General features: G+C 42.3%; 1 protein-coding gene across 5 annotated transcripts in view; it reads right to left on the bottom strand.

Moving 5' to 3' along the window:
* PHF21B (PHD finger protein 21B) overlaps nucleotides 1-22,391 on the bottom strand; it is a 107,281-nt gene that overhangs the window by 48,326 nt on the left and 36,564 nt on the right. For 3 of the 5 annotated variants that reach the window (XM_018553443.1, XM_018553448.1, XM_018553446.1), the window contains exon 2: nucleotides 12,265-12,549. In XM_018553443.1, coding sequence (XP_018408945.1) covers nucleotides 12,265-12,549 — 285 coding nt within the window. The remainder of the gene's footprint in view (nucleotides 1-12,264; nucleotides 12,550-22,391) is intronic. The other 2 variants (XM_018553444.1, XM_018553447.1) reach the window with 1 other exon arrangement.

The following is a 22,391-nucleotide window of genomic DNA, read 5'->3' as shown; positions in this document are numbered from 1 at the left end:
GCTGCCGAGATCCGCTGTGGCCCGTGCGGCTGGGACCGGCACGGCGACGTTCCTTGCTGGAGATCAAAGGGAGATCAGTACACGATCTCCCACGTAATTTCTGCTTCATCAGCTTCTCTGGGGGTCCCTAGGTGACATCAAGGGTCTTGGAGATAAAGAGGACCTGTCATGTGAATTGGCTATCACATAGGGGATTTCTTAGCCCCCTATGTGATAGCAATAAAGTTAAGTGTAAAAAAAAAAGTTTTACAAAAATAAAAGCATTAAAAAAATATAAAGATGCTTAAAAAGAAGTCATCACAAATTAAAAAAAAAGTAAAATAACAAAAAAAATGTTTTAAGGTCCCCCGCCGCCCCGCATACACACGCAAACATGCGTCGGGTGTGCCTATGTGCGAAAACGACAATTGCGGCCATTACGCCGCACATGTTACATAACAGCGCAAACGTCAGAATGAGAGCAATACCGGCCCGAAGAAGCGATCGAGCGACAGTTGAGTCGCCTGATCGATTCTATTGTAAAGCCGACAGTCTGTTTAAACGGGCACGGTGACAGTGACGTACTATGGACGTCACTGATCACTAAAGGGTTAAACTAGTGGTGACATCATGACTGTGCTGCATCTGTCTCTGAGAGTCATGGCTATGGCTTTGAGAATCTTGGAATGCCTCATGGAATTTGTGGTTCCACAACAGCTGGAGGGCCGGAGTTTGCCCCCCTAATTTAGATAATATTTGTTTAGCCCGGAATTCAGCTTTAAGTATCACAAACCTTAGTGTGGTGCATGGGGATACAGCCCAGAATTTTGAGCTTTACTTCCTATAAATAGCACCTCTAGGTACATACATCAGACCCCTACATTGCAACTCTGAATGCTCCGTAATGAAGCCCCAAAAAGCTTCTTGGTCACGGGCACTGGGAACACGGCCATCTGTACCATGTGCCTTACTATTGGTCCATCACTGTGAGAGGCGGCCTCACAACCCAATAGTTACAGAGCCACTGGATTCCTGGCGGTATTAACAGCTACTTTTTCTGTACTTCCAAGGCCTGACAAAAACTGCATAACATTACATTTGTGTCCTAGGGTTAGATCCGCTTTCATTTGTAATCCTGGTTCAGATTTCCAGTCATTACAAGACAAGCCTAAAGGGAAAGCTAGTTTGTTACACAACTCACAACTATCTATGCTGTGCAGCAGATGAAGCACGGAACAGATGCTTACACCTGCAGAACTGACATTAAACCTGGAAGTTTGCTCTCCCGATTGTTAACATTCTCTCATTATTAATGAAAGCAATTTTACAGAACAAATCTAACCAAGACAGCTGGCTTTCCTCCAAAGACTTTCATTTCCTAAATTGGAGTCTTTATTACAATAACGGAGATGTAAGAGAAGTGCTTGTTTTTTTTTGTCCGTTTTTTTATATGAATCTCCAATAATTCAAACATTCTAATAAAAGCATTTCTCGCTTGAAGAAAGTCACATTTTCCTGTAACCTAAAATCCACACGAATGAAAAAACCCCCACATGATTAGATATACTACATCATCCCTATAATAATAAAATATTCATTTTAAAATAGGAGCATGGACAAAACAGAGCCAAGATGCACTTTATTTAGAATATTGATATATAATTCTTACCTGCATTCAAAGACCCTTAAAGGTCAACTCCAGGCACAAAAACTTTCATTAAAATATATTCCTTAAATCCAAAAGGATTTAGATCCACTTTGTGTGCACCAAATTCCTTTGCATACCCAAATATTACCTTGTAAAAGTAGCAATGACATTATCACGGTGCTGTACATAGCTTGTGCAGAGAGCAGAGCTGTGGGAGGGACCCAACAGGCCCCACCCACTACAAGATGCTTGTAGATAACTACGGGAGGGGGCAGAGACAAAACCAGTCACTCTGCACAAGGAGAGAGAGCATCGGTGTCTGGTCTCTGTAATTGGAAGCTCCTGCACAAGAGGTGTGAAGGAAGGCCACAGACAGCCAATCAGTGTCCCTGTCTGAACGGTGATCCTCCCCTTCTCTAGAGTTCACTTAAATCCTGTTTTGGCATTTGGTCATATTACTGATATTGGTGATAAGCAAGAAGGCAAAGGATTGCAAGAGGAAGAATGGTTATTTTGGAACTTTTGTATTAATACTTTATTGCCAGGAGTTGGTCTATAAATGATGATAAAGTGCCTTCTTACTCAATATTATCATATCATATTTCATAATTGTCGGGATCCGCTTCAGCTGCGGCGTCTCAGTACTGCGAGCTGTAGCCTAGGGTGACGGGAGGACGCCAGTTTGTGTCCTCCCGTTACCCTAAGGAGAACTATGGGGAAAAGCCTTAACCCCATAGTTCTCCTTTACGCACCGTTTAGTACTCCTTAAAGGCTCATTCGCGCTACTTGCATTGGCTGTGCTTGGTAGGCGCAATGCGATAACTACATTTCTTCAATGGGTCCAATTCATACCAACACACCGTGTTGGTGTACGCTGGATGAAAATAGACCACAAGGCTTTATAACACCTTGTATTACACTGGAAAAAAAGGTTAATAAATAAATGTGGGGCTTTAATGGTACCGAGCTACAAGTCCAATGAATCACAGTTACTTAGATAAAAATATTATTTTATTTAATTGATACAAAATATAAAAACGGCCATAATTAAAATCTATAGGTACATGATAATAGGAGACGGTCCTGCACACACTGGCGGCATCTATGTGGGATGGTGGCGGGGTTAGCTGTGAGGTGTCGCTTTAGCCTGCTTCTTCCCTGCTCTGTGACTGGAATACCTTAGTCGGACTAGATGGAATTGTGGATCTGAGGTACTTGCCCCTTCTCCCATATATGACCAAAAAACCCTCAATCCAGTTGCTGTGGCCTCGGCTTCTATTTCCCATCACCTGGGGGCGCCTACCTCTCCGTTTTGGCTGTTACATCGTGCGTGCATCCACTGGCTCCGCACTGGGTCAATTGCCTCCATTTCCTGATGAAGCGCTAGATGCGCTAAACGCGTAGAAAATTGCAACTCATCCACTCAGTTGGCTCCAGATAAGGCCTTATACATGAAATTTGAATCGATCTATATCATAATTTATCATGTTTTGACTAGTCTATTTACGAAGTACTATCACAAATATTTTCACATGTTATTCAAGAATCCAATCATGTTTAATATGCCCTAAACATGGAACTGAGTGGTCACTGGAGGTTTCTTCTATTATGATGTACCTATAGATTTTAATTATTGCCGTTTTTATATTTTGTATCAATTAAATAAAATAATATTTTCATCTTAGTAACTGTGATTCATTGGACTTGTCGCTCAGTGCCATTAAAGCCCCACTTTTCTTTCTTAACCTTTTTTGACTAATACAGGGGTGTGGCACCAAACACTCAGGATCTGTTCACCAAAACCTTTTTGTCATTAAACTGGAAATAAAATGAATGCAATGCACTATAGAACACATGTCAATGCACATCAACACAAGTGCATAAAAAGCATGTCAGTGTGAATCTAGCCTAAATGGAATGAAAGCTTCATAAATCAGAATCAATATATACTGAATGTTAAAAAAAAAAAATAATTACATTTGTAAACACACATTTAGAAAATAGGGGGCAATTATAATTGCTCGTTACATATACCTTCTATGCTTACTCATTTATACCATGTTTCCCCGAAAATAAGACCTACCCCGAAAATAAGACCTAGTACTATTTTTGGGAATTGCTAAAATATAAGACCTGCCCCGAAAATAAGACCTAGTTGTGACCATTCCCAGGGCCGGTGGTGGCATAAGGGAGAACTTGAAGAGAGAATCAGTGGGGCTAACGAAGCCAGCGCTAGAGGAAGCAAGGCGGCAGCGAAGGGAGCAGAGCCGCATAAGCCGATGCCTCCTTTATAGCGCCGGTTCCTGTCACAGGCGGAGTGATACCAAATGCACTCGGCCTGTGAGGAATCTATAGTGAAAAAGTGTGTTTCGCTCATACTGGCCAACGATTGCTTAGCAAATTGCTCTTGGAAAGGTACGGCACCCCTGATTGCCCTGATCACCATATTTTTGTACATGAATACATGTAGACTGTTGTACATGAATAAGTGTGGATTGTTGTACATTAAAAAAATAAGACCTACCCCGAAAATAAGACCTATTGTGTTTTTTTGACAGTTTCTTATTTTTGGGGAAACATGGTAGTTCAGCACACTAAGCTTTTCTGTTCCTTTCTTTCATATTATTAGCCATGCTGATTTGCAATAATAGAACATTTGAGTGGCTATAGTGTCTGTATCAGCAAGACTGCAGAACACCAACAGAAGTAATACCTACCAATTTGCGTGAAAGTCTAATGAAAAAAATGCAAAAAGGAAGTCAAAATTCCCAACAAGAATAATATGTACTCACATTACACTGTCATTTACATTTAAAAGGAAATAGTGCAGGAAAACCAAAGTTTATTATAATAAATGATATGTGTATATGTCACCACAGGCCTCCTGTACCTAAAATACTAGTTGCCTGGTTGTCGTGCATGTCCAGAGGCTTCAACACTTTGTGCATCACTGACCAGGAAACAGGAATTCTGATTCGGACTCAGAATGTATGAGAGACAACCAGGCAGGTAGCATTTTTAGAAGCCATTAGTGGCAGCTTACACATTTCTCAAATGACAGGTTTCTTTGAAGAGACTCGTGCGTTTTCTCAGCACCATTAGAGAGCCAAGGTGAATTCCATGGTTGAGGTCCAATATTCCTGCACCTGCTCCTACTAAGCAAGGGTCACGCTTCATGAAAGGATGCAGCCTCTTCATGTCAAGAGACTGACAGTTCACATCTCTTCCCCTGTGTAATTACTAGTCTGTTTCTACCAGCCATGTGCTTTAACAGTTGACAATTTCTCCACCAGGTCCGACTGCAAAAAATTGCAAAGCCTCAGAGTTCTAGCCAAAGCCAATCCGGCCATAACACTGTTAAATTTGCTGTACCCTTCTGGTGCCTTTACAATCTGAACAGAACAGTCAAGAGAACTAATGCTCTGATGCCTGGAGAATATTGACTGCAAATGTTATTAGTCATGTTAATGAAAAGCTTGTAATTAAGTACGGTCTTGTCTGTTACACTCAACCTTTAGAAGAGTATAAAGGGGCCTCGTCTTTTCCAGGAATGCTTCACAGAACAGAACAAACATACTGCAGAGAAATTCCAATTCTGATAGTCCATATGGGTCTCTATTATCAAACTTTGTGTCATATGACCTCTCCATAGCAGACCTCATCTACTGCCAATAACTTTATGACTTTAGCTAATAGTAAAACACGGAGACCAATGAAGTGCTAAAAGCACCAATTAAAAGTGGGAGAAGTTTAGTACAGTAAAACTAAAAGAATTAGCATGGAAATGCACACAGAGTACACAGACTTGATGCTTCGGGCTTGTATTACTCATCTTGGTAATGCTTGCGTACAACAGGCCACCAAAGTCCTCTGGGTGCCCACAAGCGAATGCTCTGCCATCACTAAGCCTGAGTCTGTAATTCAGCCTAATTATGCACGCTCCTGATACCATCTAATTATGCACACCTTAGAAGGAGGCCAGAGCGGCAAAGTTTGCATTTTTTTTTTTTTTATTCAGAAAGTTTTTTTTATTGGAAAACATTTCAGTTTCATGGAATATATAAAGAAGGTTGATAAGGAGCATCAATGGGTGCACCAATAAGGAATGAAACTGTACAATGTCCACAGAATCAAAGTCCATACAATTGAAATTATACACAAAATTACTACAATTAGATTAGAGAGCACAAAACCTACATGGGTCATGTACGGGAACATCACCAGTAGAGATGGGCTTTGGGATACAATATACAGTGTATGAGGAGCTGTGGTGCAGGAGAGAGCTCAGCCACTCTTCCCATACATGACATTTCCCATAACATTTCTGAGGGCATCCCCGATGCTGATACATTCATTTCTCACTTTCCAGGGAGTGGTTGGTCACATTTTTCCATTAGGGGAAGGTTCGGGGTAAGGGAGATGAGCATTTTTTTTGAAAATTTGCATTTTTAACCTTCTCAGACAACAGAAGGTATAATGTACATCTATCTTGTCTGGTTTCTACGATAAGCTAACAGGCTACAACCCACTACAACTACTAGATAACAGGATACAACCCTTTACTACTACTACTGGATAACAGGCTACAACCTTCTAATACTACTACTGGATAGCAGGCTACAACCCTATACTACTACTACTGGATAACAGGTTGCAACCCTCTACTACTGGATAACAGGCTACAACCCTCTACTGCTACTACTGGATAGCAGGCTACAACCCTCTACTACTACTACTAGATAACAGGCTACAACCCTTTACTACTACTACTGGATAGCAGGCTACAACCCTCTACTACTACTACTGGATAACAGGCTACAACCCTCTACTACTACTACTACTACTGGATAACAGGTTACAACCCTCTACTACTACTACTACTACTGGATAACAGGCTACAACCCTCTACTACTACTACTGGATAGCAGGCTACAACCCTCTACTACTACTACTACTACTGGATAACAGGCTACAACCCTCTACTACTACTACTACTACTACTGGATAACAGGTTACAACCCTCTACTACTACTACTGGATAACAGGCTACAACCCTCTACTACTACTACTGGATAACAGGCTACAACCCTGTACTACTACTACTGCATAATAGGCTATAACCCTCTACTACTACTGGATAACAGGGTACAACCCTCTAATAACAGCAAAAAAACACAGCACAGCTGGAAAAGGCTAAAGACCCACCAATGTCAATACCAATGACAAATGCTCATTGACAATAAGGAAGTCATGGGAGTTTGGGGGAAGGAATCAAGCTCAACATTACAGGAAGAATTGCAATAAATTCAGCTGCCTATCTCTGGATCTACTGAATGTGGAGACATAGTTTATGGAGAAGGTAACTTCTGCCTGTGCATTTTCACCTTATATGTTCCTGTTTGGTAAGAGGTTTACTTCAAGTTTTGCATCAGATCCGATGAATTTACAAATCTATCCTGGAAAAGGTAAACGTGTTGCAAAGGAAATGTTCCCTTTCTTAAGTTTTACACATAATGCCTGAACAGTCTATTTGAGTAAATATCAGGGGTAGAAATATAAAAAGAAATCAAAGCACAGTTAGCACAATTTAGGAGCCAAGTGTAGATGTTCCCCTAATGACAACTATATTTATCAGCCATAATTTTTCAAGTGCACTGGCTATCTGGTTTTAGAGATTGGCATGGAGTAGTTCATGTGATCGGTCTGAAATCGTGGCTAGCCAGTCATGTGCTCTACTCCTCATGATATATCCCGACAATCCTGTGCAGGTCTAAAAAATGTGAAACATGACAACAGTTCAAAAGTAGCTCGTAATGTTTGTTAATGATCAATTCCATTTAATTAAATTGTCTTGTTCTGTGCACAATTTTATATTCGAACAATCTGCTCAGAAACGCTTGTGCCGGATTTTCTATTTGGCAGAGCCTGAAAAATATGGAACTGATGGTCCACGGCCAATACGTTAATCATGGAGCCGTGCTTTGCATCCACAATCCATCTCTGCTCCACTAAATCATCCAGCTAGCTGGAATGTCAACCCCTTGAATTTCCCCGATACTCTCCAACAAGTGCAGTTGTTGAAGCCGTAAACATGAAGATAAGTAAGTAAAGTTACCCATGTGTAATGGCGCTCATAGGAAGACAGCTGTAAATACAGGGGACCCATAACAAATCACCAAAAGACCTTCTACAATAGCGTCTTGTATCTTAAATTGATAACTAATCCTGCAGCACACTCGCTGCTTTCACATCAATCTGACATAGGTGTCCAATTGTGTTCCAAAATCGTTTGACAAATGCTACTGCAGTCAGGACAAACCAAAAAGTCACACAGACAATAACATGCCCCTGTACTACTTGGCACCATAGTGGTTATATGGTCTGGTACAGATAACAGCCATAGTTAACAGTTCCCAACAAGTGTTAAGGTTTAATTTATACTTTTGCACTTTGCTGCAGTGAAAAGAACATTCCTGCAATTTTGTTTTCAGCAGCATTTAGCATGCACCTTCCCTTGGGATTAGCAGTAATACAGTTAATCCCAGGTAGCCAATGCTCCTTAAAAATTACATCTGGTGCCTAACTTTTGGGGTTTTCTCTAGTTGATGTCTAGTTGTGGACCTGTTTCCTAAAAAAGAAAATCTGCTGCCTCCTGTATTGGACAGATTGGCTCCTGAATTGCAAATTAATTTGCCCAGCCCTAATGTAAAGCATATGCAAAAAAAAACACCTAAAACATACTGCACCGAAACAACATTGCATGAGAAGTGCAAGGGTGCGAATGTATCTTCAATGAAGTGTCCACTTCCTGCTGCATCGATCTGCCCCCAATGCCTGGCTTTACTCAGGCAGTGCACATGAAAGCCGGGCCTAATGCCGATAGCTAAAGTCATTCAGGCCCTTTTCGGTATAAACTTCTTCTGCTTACAGTTTTAACACAATCAACATTAGACTAAAGCCAAACCTCTTTTTGGCTTTAGTTCTCTTTTGGGTCACAGGAGGACATTTACAAATGTCCTCCTGTGACCCAACCTCAGCATGTAGCCTCTCTAGTGCCAGCTGTGCCCGCCCCCCCCCTCCCCCCCATCCCTCCAGTCAGTGCTGGAGGAACGGAGAGGGGGGAATACATGTGGGGAGCGTTGAGTGACAGTCACTGCTCTCAGCAGAGAGAAGAGTGTAAGCTGAGCAGTCAGCGATTGGTGATCGCTCAGTTCTCGATCTATAGAGCCGGTGTGTGACAGCTGCAGTGTCACAGACCGGCTCAAAGTATTGGGAAGATTTAATTTTACTCATATAATAGTTCTCCTTTAATCTGTGTTGGAAACACAGGAAAAAAGCCATATTTGCATTAGAATGTAAGGAAGGATATTTTGAAATTTTACATGTGATCCGTTACAAAATCTGATATAACTGAAGGAAAATATTCATGTTGTGTGCAGGGTAGGGTCATTGTGAGAAGAGATCCAATGATCCTAAGATCCTAATTGGAAAGAAAAACTCCATCTCAGAATATTCATAACATTACTCACCTGCTTAAAGGAGAACTATGGGGTCAGTATTTTTCCCCATAGTTCTCCTTAGGGTAACGGGAGGACACAAACCAGCGTCCTCCCGTTACCCTAAGCTCATATACCGCGAGCTACAGCTCGCGGTATACTGAGACGCCACAGCCGGAGCGGATCCCGACTCAGACGACGGGATCCGCCCAGCTGCGTGAGTGACAGCTGGCTCTGCCTATCTAGAGGCAGAGCCAGCTGTACCCGCCCCCCCCCCCGGCCGTTCCGCCAGTCACCGCCGGCGGATCGGAGGGGGGGAATCCAGCCCCTCCCCTGTCACGGCAGAGAGCCGTGACAGGATCGAGAGGTGAGCGAACCCGGTATGTGTTCACTCACCTCCCGATCTACTGAGCCGACCTGTGACAGTCTCATTGTCACAGGTTGGCTAGAACTATGAGGTGAGTGAAAAGCACTCACCTCATAGTTCTCCTTTAAAGGATAAGTGACCTCTCACCAAAGCCTCCAGAGCTGGAACATTGTGTACTGCAACAGTGTAACCCACAGTGAGGATGGCTATTATTCTTAACAAATCTTTCCAGCACAAACCCCGCTCCCTCTAATTCCCTGCACAGATGCCCGCCCCTCCTGAGATGTAAATACTGCACCAGGCATTATAAATATGGATTTCTACAGATGGAAAGTACCAGGTTACATCTGATTTTCGCAGTACACACTTGAACTTTTGCAGCAGTGCATTTTTGTATAAAAGTGCACTTATCCTTCAAAAGCCCTCAGTAAATCAACAGGTACAAAAATACAACAAAGTACCAAAAGACACGATCATAACAAGTAACACACAGAAATACCACCAATAGCTCAGCATTTAACATACAAGAACTAACATCTCCTGCAAAAAGCATGTGTTGTGTTTTGAGGCTGCCTATTGGAAATGGCACAGATCCGTGTATTGTACTGAGAGCTTAAAATTGTTCGGTAGTCCATGTAAGTCAAATTATACAATTAATACAGTCCAGTGTTGCCTGGCTTCACAATTCCACTCTGCAGCAAAGAAGTCCATTGTAATTATCCCCATTGACTACCAAATGGGGTAAAGTACTGGTACCAACTAAGCACACAATAGCTGAAATAAGCACTAATCACGATCATAATAAACTGAGTTTTTTGGAAAGGCTTAGAAGGAATGATTTCAATTAGGTAGGAGTATAATGAAGAGATATCATACTTCCCTTTCTATAGCTGACCGGCTGTGAATTTACAATATGACCTCTAGTGGTGGCATGCAAACTAAACGCTCTGTTCATTGTTACTACAATGCAAATCACAAAGATAATCACCAATGTGTCAATACGAGAGCAAAATTAAACACCTGCAACATAAGACATTAAAAAATACAAAATGTAAACTGATGAAGTCATGTGAAGAATGATGTGAGCGTCTCATGCTAACAGCTAATGTTTTAGCTAACACTGAAATACTAAAGGAATTATTTTTCAATGGAGAGTGACCAGGTAGAAATAAATAGTTACTTCTCTAATACATTTTCCACACAAAAGTCTTTGTACACAAGCCAGGAATTGAAACAACAATGTTATTCAAATATAACGCCGGTATAGGGGCCAAAAGTGCTTAGAGAGCTGCAGGTATAACTATGGACTTGAAGGGAAATATTATTTATAAACAAGGGAGACAAAGGGAGACTTGATGATTGTCACTTTTTCTCACTGGATTCAAATCTTTGTTACACTGTACTGCAAAAAACACTAGGGTAGAGCTTTACCACTGGCCCAGTAGTTAAATCTTAAAAATACATTTAAAAGTACCCCAACTATTAGGGATGCACCGATGCCAGTTTTCCGATTTTGATTAGCCGGGAAGCCGTCTCTATGCATGGAGCCGCCTTTCTGGCCAATCAGGAAGTCAGGCGGTGGGTAATGACTCGCCGCCTGCCTTCCTGATTGGCCAGCTTCCCGACCAATCAGGAATCCGGGCGGCAAGTCATTACACTCCACCTGGCTTCCTGATTGGTCGGGAAGCCGGCTCAATGCTCCCTCATCACTAAGTGACGCTGTAATTACTCGCCGCCCTTCTTCTTGATATTGGAAGTTTCGGTATCGGGTATAAGTATCGGGAGCATTTGGGCGAGTACGAGTACTGATACTAATATCGGTGCGTCCCTACTAACTATTAATAAAAATGTATCTTATTTGTGTATCACTCAGCTGTAGATCTTCAAATCATCTCAAGAAGGAACTGTCCTTCCTTTTAGAGGATGGCTACTTCTGTTCCCAATGGTCCCTGTGTGTGTTGTAAAGTAGCCACCGTCAAAGAGCTTTCTACTTAGTTGTTATGGGTTAATTTGCTTTACTTTTTGCCTTATTAAACAAAGCGTTTAATATTAAAAAAGCAATTTGCACCATGCTTTTAATGATTTGTTTTGCCTTCTTCTGAGTCAACAGTGAATTAAGAGTTCTGCTGATGCAACTTTTTAATTTACTATTTTTCTATTGGTTGAATTAAAAGGGCATGTGTCTATTATTAGCCTGACCACTTATGTAATTATCACTATTTTTATTAATATTATTAGTAGTAGTAGTATTAAAGCTGCTTATGCTATGGGGTATGGGGGTGGTCTGCAAAACAGTTGGTTGTTAGCACTTTTTGGAAACAATGAGTTTTAAGAACTAGTTAGGGCAGCAATGACAGAAACAACATTTGAAGTGTATTTTGCATTTCAGAAAACATAGATTTGCTTTCCTGGTGTAACAGTTAAATGTAAATTTTCAGCTAAAACCAGAAACATTCCAGTTAAGAAAAACACCAAGCAACCTAAAATCACAATCATTTAAAAACACAAAAATACCACCAAGCTTCAAATATGCCGATTTATTTTTGGAGATAATCCGCCATAAAATTGTTTTAGTTTTTCTTCTAAACTTTCTTAACTTCATAATGAATCTTTATAACAACAACAGCTGCTGAGGCTAAACAATATATACAGTAGAGTTATTTAATTGTAGCAATCCCTTTAATAGTTTTCACCTTTACAAGCACTTCCAACAAAATATGTACACTTTAGGAAAAAACAGTGCCATGCAACTTTTAACAATCAGTCAGACATACCTGAGCGTGGGGCATTTCTGACACTCTTCTCGCTGCCATGTTTAAGGTTCCTCCCACCAGTTTGCTGGTTGTCTGTAAGTTAATAGGGGCGGTCTGTGGGGGTTCTGCGCTGTTTGCCGAGGCTGCCGAAGCCGTTGCCGTCTTCTGTCCATTTAAGTGTGCAGTCACCATAGTGACGGGGGCTTTGGCCGGGATCACAGAGATGGCAATGCTCTGACTGCTTGGTGCTTTGATGAGCGGGATCGGTTTGGCACTCCCCACAGGACAGCTCCGGACCGCCAGCTTCTGCCATGCAAAGAAACGGAAGAGAGAAAGAAAGTGGTGAGTGTAACTTGGCACAGACACGAACCCAGCACCCTCCTACTTGTCTCTAGGCACCTCCTTCTACACCACCTACTAGAGCAATCACAGGGACAAAGGGGCACTGCTGCAAAGATTCAGCGCGCACCATCTGGCTCCATTAGTTGCATTAAGATTCCATGCTCAGAACAGAGAAGAACTGATTCAGACAGCTTGTCCCGCACAGAAGGAAGCAGAGAGCCACGTCGTACAACAGCATGCATCCTTCTGATGAAATGGCTCCAACTGGGCAAATTTAGGTGGCGATTCTGATTTTCGTACATGTATTTCTCTGTATTTATTGCTAACTACAAGAGGCTCTGTTCCTGCTGCGCTGCCTGTGGAGACCATGCGGTACACAACCAGGAATACACATCTCCCTGTGGTCTCATTGATTGGGGAAAATAATGGACGTTTGTTTTTTCTATTCCTTCACAGAGTTTTGTTTTTTTTCCCTCTTTTCAAGCTAGGTAAAGAAAAAAAAAATCAAACCCAAAATACACGGCTATTACAAAGCACTTAAACAGATTTATTTGACATTTTGGGAAGAAATCTACTGCAGCATCTAGCGTTCTATTAAAAGCTTTTCTGTGCACGTTTAATAGGAGATTATCCACGGTGCAAAAAACAGCATTTTAAATTCATCTATCTGTTTGCTTTGTTACCATACTGTAAATCCTGCCACATTGCAAGTGTTTACAAGGAATGTAAACCAGGCTATGCAAAATTACATTTTGTGCTGGCAAAGCAAAGTTACTGAACAAAGCCAGTTATATAACTAGAAAAATGATTTCAATTATTACCCTCAAAGTCATTGCGTCATGTTTGATAAGGTAGCGCCATGGAATAATCAAATCTGTAAATATATTTTTTCCTATATTGTTGTTGTATGTCAGCCCAGGCTCTTGAAGTGCCTATTGTGACCGCTAAGAAAATATGTCCTGTTGCCACATGGGAACTGCAAATGCCTTGGAGTGTGTAAGCAACCATTCCCTGTAGACTGGGGACAGGACAGGAAACCATGGCACAGGCAGGATTTAGGCATTTCCCACTGGGAGCAATGGATACTTCAAAAGGCTGCAGAGAGGCGTGACGGAACAACATCTTACTACTGTGCCTTACACTGTCTCAACTTGCAGTAGAGCAGAATTAGGCTTTAAATTGTATTCGGTCGGGCTCCTGAGAAACTCTAATACAAGCCCTTAGTTGTCACAGATGTCTCTGCTGCTCTATTTCGCTGTAATTAGTATGAATTATTCAGCCTGTGTTCTCGCTGTACATTCATATCTGTGATATTATTTTCTGTTTTCTCAATGGAAAACGTGAAGCATCCAGATGTCTTTTTTCCTTGTACGGCAGAGCGATACATACATTTCATCAGTGCTGTGCACCGTGCATATTTTTCAAGCAGTGCGGAGCAGCAGGAGGCTAGCACGCTTGATTACACACCGGCTGACCGCAATCTTTCCTGGACCCCAGTCATCATTTAGGAATCCGACAAAATTACCAATGTGTTCTTTAAACTGTGATACGTAAAACAAGCAATCACCAGACATCCCTGTTCCCACTTGATTAACACAAATAGCTACAGGATGATGACAAGGAAAGCGGGTGACAAAACACATAAAACCAACATTAACACTAGATGACAATCAGACATGTACAAAAGTACAATTAAAGGTATAGTCCACCTCATTGAATATTTTCTTTTTAATGTATAATTGGGGTAGATATCAGACGTAAACTGCTTGACAAGCTTCTTATGGGGCAGGGAACTTGACTTCCCACATTCTTCCTGCAGGTGTGACTGTCCTCCTATATCTATGAGCACCCTTAGTAATGTGAGGACCTACCTAAACAACCTATCCATGCTATAGGCTGTCACAGTGCTACATGTTTTGAGCCATTATGGGTCTTGGTCACATGACCAAGCATGGGTCAAAACGAGTAGCATTGTTAAAGACTCCCATTAAAAAATGCCTCCACACAGTTTTCTCTAAACGCCCCCTTGCAAAGTGCCCCAAATACCTGTTGATCCTGCAAGAAAAATGCACCTAATGCGGCTTCCTGTGACGGTGTGGCAATGATGTTGTACTGCTCCTGAATTCAGAGCAGAGTTGCCACTCTTATGTAGGTTGTGCCTCTTTGCACTACAGTAGACCAGTCACCTGTCAGCATTGTTACTCCTGATTCACAAACCTGTAGCTTGTCAATCAGTACCTGGCCACTCCTACTCCTGCCCACTGCTTTCTGTATTGACAGCACTGTTGTGCTATTGCTGAAGCTCTCCCACTGTGAGCTGCAGTGTCAGGGAGGTGGAGTGTGTGAGATACAAATGAGGACTTGGCTCTCTGAGAGGAGGCAAAGGAAAAGTTTTAGATGATTATTGAAAACATAGTAACTGAATGTGGGACTTGTTTAGACTGTCACACAGGAACCTTTATTTGTACTTTAAAGTGATATTAAAGTAAAAAGGATTTTCAGCTATTTAAAATGCTGATGAAATCACTTACAATGAATGCTGCTCCATGATGTTTAAACGTTTTAGTTCCCTGCAGAGTCAGCTATTCCCCTAAACACTGGTCCCAACTTTTTTATTCTATAGGGTCTTGGCATTCAGAAAATATATAATGTTGGGGGGTTTTACGTCATTTTCAGGCCTAAAATGTGGAATATAACATGGGTGCAAAAAATGAAAAAAGGGCCTCAGTCATGAAGGGGTTAAGGGCTTGTTCACACTACTTACAATGCGTTCCAGCGCCGTTAGCTGCTGGAACACACTGTATCGCATAATAAACTCCCTCCTGTGTTCTTGTGAGGGGGCGTGGTGGTGCATTTCAGTCACTGGCACCGCAGCCCCGCCGCCCCCGCCTGCAGTGCGATCGCCCGTACCAGAACGCATGGCACATCAATGCCTGCATTGCGGTCCCGTGCGATCATAAAAAAATTGTACAAGCACTATTTTTTAAGGATTGCACTGCACACTCTCCCACACGGGATCGCAGGGCACATTATGCCTGCGGTCCGGTGCAATCAAAATAGTGCTTGCAGCACCCCTCCTGCCCCACAAAAAAGTGAGCCTGCTGCAATGTGAGGCAGTACGTTCTGGCTAGAATCAGGCCGGAACGCACCGCATCTGGTGTGAATGGGACCTTAGAATTTAAGGTACGAGGGCAACCAGATCCCTCATGTATATGTGACTGCACTCTAAGGTTGAGGGTTCGGAAGCCCGCCCCTAGGCGGGGGCGGGCTTGCGATCATTGCAAGTACGATCTGCCTGTCCAAGATAGGCAGATCGTATGTTTTTTTTAATTACCTTACAACCATCGCAAGACAAAAGTCTTGCGATGGTTGTAAGGTGTGTGCCCAGCCTTAAGGTGGCCATACACTTTACAACTATCGCAGGACCTTAGTCTTGCGATGGTTGTAAAGTCATTTAAAAAACGTACGATCTGCCCATCTTGGACAGGCAGATCGTACTCTTGATCATCGTAAGCCCGCCCCCCTGAGGGGCGGGCTTCCGATGACTGCAATGCTGAACGGGCAGTGTGCGCGTGCGCACACCGGCCCGTTCGGCATTTGTCTCCCGAGCACCGTTCAAACCAGCCGAAAATCGTACGATTTTCGGCTGGTTTCCTAGCGTGCACCTTAGACAAAAGACGTGCGACCGTACAGTAGAAACGGTCGCACGTCTTCACTCACACTGCTCGATTCTCGTACGATCGCGAGATTTCCCGCGATTCTTGAACGAGAATCGAGCAGTGTATGGGCACCTTTAGATGTGTTCACTCTCAAAACAGGTGTTCTCACTAAAATTCCCAACTTCTGTTTGACTTCTGCTAGAAATAACAAGTTATGGGGTTATTCACAAAATGGTGAGGAGTTTGGAGAAGACAGGGGAAGTGAACAATCTAGGACAACAAAGCTGAACTGGAAAGTGAGCGGAATTGGAGAATTTTTCCAAATCAGCTATATTTTCCTAGATTGTTCACTTCTCCGGCCTTCTCCAAACTCTGCACCCTTTTGTGAATAACCCTGTTAGTGTATGGGTCAAAACGGTGCATGCAGAATGCAATTATTGCAGTTCCAATATAAAAAATTATGCAATTATGTATCCAGATTTGTAATGGCCACTCAATTACAAAGAGCGGATGTCTCACCATTAAAATCCCAGAGAAATATAAGAAGCCAGGCTGAGTCAAATCACCAACAAACACACAAAACCAAAATACAATATAGAATGAGAAAATATTTTTGTTTAAAAAAACAGAAAACTAGCAAGCAAACATGGCTATAAACATCCTCTAGTACTACCAAGTGAATTAAGAATGTATTACTTTCATGTACTACTCCATTCATTTGGTAATAAATTGCCACTTGAAATGCATATGTAGGCAATCACGCAGACATGTTTGCTTATACAAGCCTGTAATTAAGATAAGACAAACGATCAAACACAAAGCAGATAGCAACATGCAACAATGTAAGCATACAAAGGCAAAGCCCACTTCATTTGGAGTGTAATGGCAAACTGCCAGGTCGCAAATTTTATTTACGTTTTTCTTTACAAAACTACTAAATGTTCCTTCATTAAAAAAAAAAAGATAAAATTACTAACTACATGCATTAAAAAATTAAACAAACCTTCTAGAGCGTATGCAGGCAACAAGTATCTTTCTCACTGAACAGTTATTGCCATGGGGAATATTAAAGCTGTGCTAAAAATCCATTTTGTTTTTCCTACAGTATGCCTGAGCTTTATATACTCCAGCACAGCCAAAATTCAACAACTTTTTTACAGTGCTTCTAGGTGGACCACAAGCCCCATTATGGGAATCTTGGCTGAGCCAACTCCCCTATGATGAGACAGGTTTACGTAAAAATACACCTAATCTGGCCATACACCTATAGATTATCTGCAGATTTTCTATGGTCAGATGGAAAAAGTGCAACAGATTCCTCCACCTACGCTAAACTGTGTGGATGGAGGAATCTCCCGCTGGGCCAAGCTTCAGTATCTTGCTAGTCGGCCCCGCTGGCTGTCAAAACACCTGAACAATCTGATTGGATGCAGGCATTGTTCAGGTATTTTGACAGCCAGCGGGGCCGACCAGCAAAATACTGAAGCTCGGCCCAGTGGGAGATTCCTCCATCCACACAGTTTAGCGTAAATGGAAGAATCTGTTGAAGTCAATGGCACTGCAGCCGCGCCCCCGGCACGCAGTGCGATCCTCTGCACCCGGAACGCAGGCACATTACTGCCTACGTTCAGGTCCAGTGCGATCTGCAAAAATGCTGCATGCACTAAGGCAAGACTTACCTTTTGTCTCTCCTCGTCTTTCGGCCAAACATCTGAACTGCGCATGCGCCCGCCCCAAGATCCTTTGCGGCCGCCCAAGAAATTTTCGGATGTTCGGACGGGGGCACACGACAAAGACACAGGTAAGTATCAACCCTTTCAAAAAGTTCTTTTTTTTTATCGTTTTGCATACATCTACTGCTTAGCAGTAGATATATGCAAAAACCGCTGAGGGTTTAATATCCCTTTAAGCAAACTGAAACAACAAAATAGCATAAGCTCCATGACATTCTATGTGCAATAGGACAGCTTTTCGCTGATGAATAGGCCTTCTGTTCTCTGAGCTTAAAATAATATCTACAGAAAGTTTTGCTTTTGATTACATAGATTTTTTTATTTTCTACAGAGTCCCAGATTTAGAACAAGCATGCCATCCGAAAAGTCCAAAAGCCCATCCTCCAGTGTAGGTCAGACTATATAGTAAAGTCAGAACCAGAATGACAACCCCAAAGCATGCTCCTTAAACGCAGTGGTGCGCTGTGTTAGAAAAAAAAAACCAAGGATGCATGTCCAGTTTTTGGTCCATTGCCACAGGTTGGTAGCCTTAAAGTGACATTAAACCATTAAAGTTCTGCCCAGCATGAGAACAGATACAGATTTAAAAGGAAGAGCAGCAAAGAGAAGGGAAACCACCATGGATTACAGTAAGGCACACATTACAGTATTGTTTTATGTTAAAAAATCTCAGGGTTTGATGTCACTTTAAGTCAATGTATATTAACACGCGTGCCAATGATCTGGAAAGGTATAAAATGGGCCCTTAAGTCTGCCATGGCTGCTTCTACTTCTCTCCTTATACTGTATATTCATGTAACATTTGAGAACAGGTCTGCTTTAACACATGATTCTCTGGATGTAAACTCCATTTCGACAAAACCTCCTAATCAATATTGTCCCCTTCTATCAAGTATCCTTATTACAGCAGCAGCAGCACACAAGCCCTGTCTGCTTTTGTTTCTGCAGAATGTCAATGAATATGGAACACAATTGTTTGACTCAGGTGACAGAGGATCTTCCACTCTTTAATCTGTTTGATTTTTATCTTCCTGAGAGGCTGCCATTTCTCCTTAAATCAGTGCTGCACTGCTGCTATTATGAATCACACACCCCTGAATGGTTGGGAAATGATTTCCTTGGAGTAAATCAATCCCTAGTAAAAACAGGCACCATGGCTTGGCATTAATGTGGTTTTATTGCATTTACTGTGACACATTCCTGTATGGAGGCAGTGTAATACAAAAGAAAGGATTCCAAGCATTAATCGAAGAGGAAATGTAGTGTTTGAAACCCTAGGAAGAAAGGTTATTATATACAATGCACAGCACTATTGTATCATGCAGCCCGGGAGGAAGCATCCAAGCATCCACACACATAGTAGATAGTAAATGTATACCTTGACATTATTAGATTTTTGTGTGGATGAAACTATTCAAGTATAACTAAAAGGCAAACATTTTCTTAGATAGAGTGGTCGGAGGTTACAACCTCTGTCAATTCTTTATTGCTGAGATTCACCCTCTCTAAACGTTCTGATCACCAGTGTCACTGAGAATAAAAAAATTTAAGGCAAATCCAACATTTTGAATTGCCGCCCAGGACGTTATAATTGTCATAACCACAGAATTTGTTTACTATTCAGTTTTGTTTTGAGCACTTTAGAAATGCTGGTACGTCTTTAGCCCTTTATAGGTAAAGTTTGAGTGCTGTGTATTTTGGGGAGTCATATACACTGAGTGGCCAGATTATTATGACCACCCCATCAGTTTTCCGTTGGCCCACGAGATAACTCCACGAGATGGCTTCGCTGGGCCGCCTCGTGACTCGAGATGTTGAAAGGTGATGCGAGGAATCTGACACTGCACTGTTGCCCTTCTGTTGTCTTGTACCAGTCTTGCCACTCTCCGTTCTGCCCTAACATTGACTAGTCGCTGACGGCCACAATTCCGTTCAGACCCAGATTTTAGGCTCACAGTCCAGTCTTTAAACACTTTAACAACAGCTGCTCTTGAACATTTAACGAAATCTGCTGTTTTGCTGATACTCGCTCCATGGCTCAGAGCGCCAACAATCACCCCACGTTCAAAGGCTGTTAAATCGCGTTGTTTACCCATATCTTCAGAAAAAAATCCCTTCTACTGTCATGGTAAACAACCTGCTTCCCTATTTATAATGGTCTGGCCCTCTAGCAACTTCAGCGCAAAATTATAGCTAATTTGCCTACAAACGTCAGGTGGTCATAATAATCTGGCCACTCAGTGTATATCAATATATATACACTGTATATATTCAGACCACCCCACTCTCATGCCCCATCTAGCACTTTAATAGGCTTAGTAAGTGGCCAGTGCTGAAGCACTAGACTTGCAGCATGCTTTTTCAGTCGTATCGCCAGGTCAACTTACAACCAAATCTTCCTATACATTGCCAGCTCTACCGTCCTTATGAAGTTTAAATTTACAACATTTATAGTGTATGTTTGGGCAAAAATAAAAACTAACATACTTATCTCGCCAAAACATGCACATTTCCCCTTGTTGTATCTTCATGATCTGTCAGAAATCCATTAGGCTTATGACAGTTGTCAGACGTGCTGGACTACAGGACACCTCCCCTCATCTCCGTAGCCCAATGCTTGTTCATTAGTCGGATCAGATTTGGTGATGTCACTACTGAGCTGCTCACTGTTCTCCTTGCTGCACCTGCAGTGCAAGGATTTCCCTTCTTCTGTGCCATTCATTCTGTTGTCAATCTCTCCTGCTGCTTGGTGAATAATACACCACCAGTCATCAGGGAGGTGAGTCCAACATCCACACGAATGGCCACCTTTACAGAGAGAAAGTGCAGAACAAGGCATGGTGAGTCAGTATTGGGAAAATTCAGTTGCAGAGAGACCACAAAAATAGTGGTGACTAGCTCTTTGCCACTTGTTTTTTATTGGACATGGATTCCTCAGTACAGGCCCACTTTATTGTACACCTGTTGCTTTACCCTGCATTGGTGGGGAAAATAATTTGTTTCTATAAAAGGTAGGCCTCTCCCACAATTTAAGGCTTCTCAAAAATCACCTACAGGTCCCCAATTTGCAAGCAATGAACAAAGTCAATAGAAACCAGTGTTATCAGTCCATACAGTAATAATTAGCAGTCCCCGAGAAAGTTATTCCTTCAAGCCAGATATTGCAGTGATCCAAGCTGCTACACGATGCCGCTTGAAAAGTGCTCTTGAAGGCAGTTTTATGTAACGCTTAGAATGAATGGAAACATATCCAATGTTACTATAGATCTCCCAGAAGAGTGCATTGAATCAATTCATTCCGGCAGTGTAAAAAAATAAAAACACACACAAGCTATTTCAGAAAACGTTAAAACGCCACAAAAGGGTTGCTCTGCTATATTTAGCTTGTCGGTAAGTAAAGTTTGTTCTTCATTCGGCTGTTTTAATCCAAAGTCCTGAAGCCACTTGACAGCAATTCAGGCAGAACAAAAACACATCAAACCTAAGACGCTCCTTATATAAAAAAACATACACACAAACAATCTGTAATCGTTTACTTTGATAATGACTGCATGGTAATATAAATCCGTTCAATAACTTGAGCATTTATTATCCTAATGATATAATGGTCAGATAGATTAGGCTGTTCAATAACTTTTACAGCGTATAGATCACAGGAAATCAAGGCCCCGATTAAAGAGTGGACATGGAGGGACTGGGATGTGTGGGAGAGAAGGACAAATCTTGCATACAAGGTACAAAGTGTAGTAAGCCACAGTGACCAATCAGAGCACATCTTCCATTGACAAAATGAGACTTCAATAAACAAAACACAGCGATCAGCCATAACAATGGCACCTGGAAGTGGGCGGGATATATTACAGTGGCCCTTGGAAGCTGGCGGGATATATTACAATGGTACCTGGAAGTGGGTGGGATATATTACAATGCCACCTGGAAGTGGGTGGGATATATTACAGTGGCCCTTGGAAGCGGGCGGGATATATTACAATGGCACCTGGAAGTGGGTAGGATATTAGAGCTGCAACAGTTAATCGATTTAGTCGATTAAAATCGACGATTGAAAACGTTGGCAACGTTTTCGATCGTCGATTCGTCGGCTATCGATTGATTTGCCTGTTCGGGGCTGTTCCGGGCTCCACATGCGGCCTGAGCCACACGTCACACGCTGCTCCCGCTGCGGCCGCCGTGCCCACGGCACAGGCCGCGTAAGCCACGCCCACCGCACAGGACGCTGAAGCCGCGCACGCCGCTGCTTTACTTCTCGACGCGATCTCCCTCACTCGTCGCTGGCCCGCCGACAATCGAGGGCCCACCTTCTGAAGCCAGTTGTGTCGACGGAGCTGCAGTGTGAAACAGGTGTGCGGGGATATAGTGGTGGAATAGGTGTCAGTGTGGAACAGCTGTGTGTAGA

Source organism: Nanorana parkeri, unplaced genomic scaffold, assembly GCF_000935625.1.
Source record: "Nanorana parkeri isolate BGI_ZX_2015 unplaced genomic scaffold, ASM93562v1 scaffold120, whole genome shotgun sequence".
NCBI classification, from domain to species: Eukaryota; Metazoa; Chordata; class Amphibia; order Anura; family Dicroglossidae; genus Nanorana; species Nanorana parkeri.
Note: the sequence above shows the minus strand (reverse complement) of the source record. Positions and strands in the feature narration are given on the sequence as shown.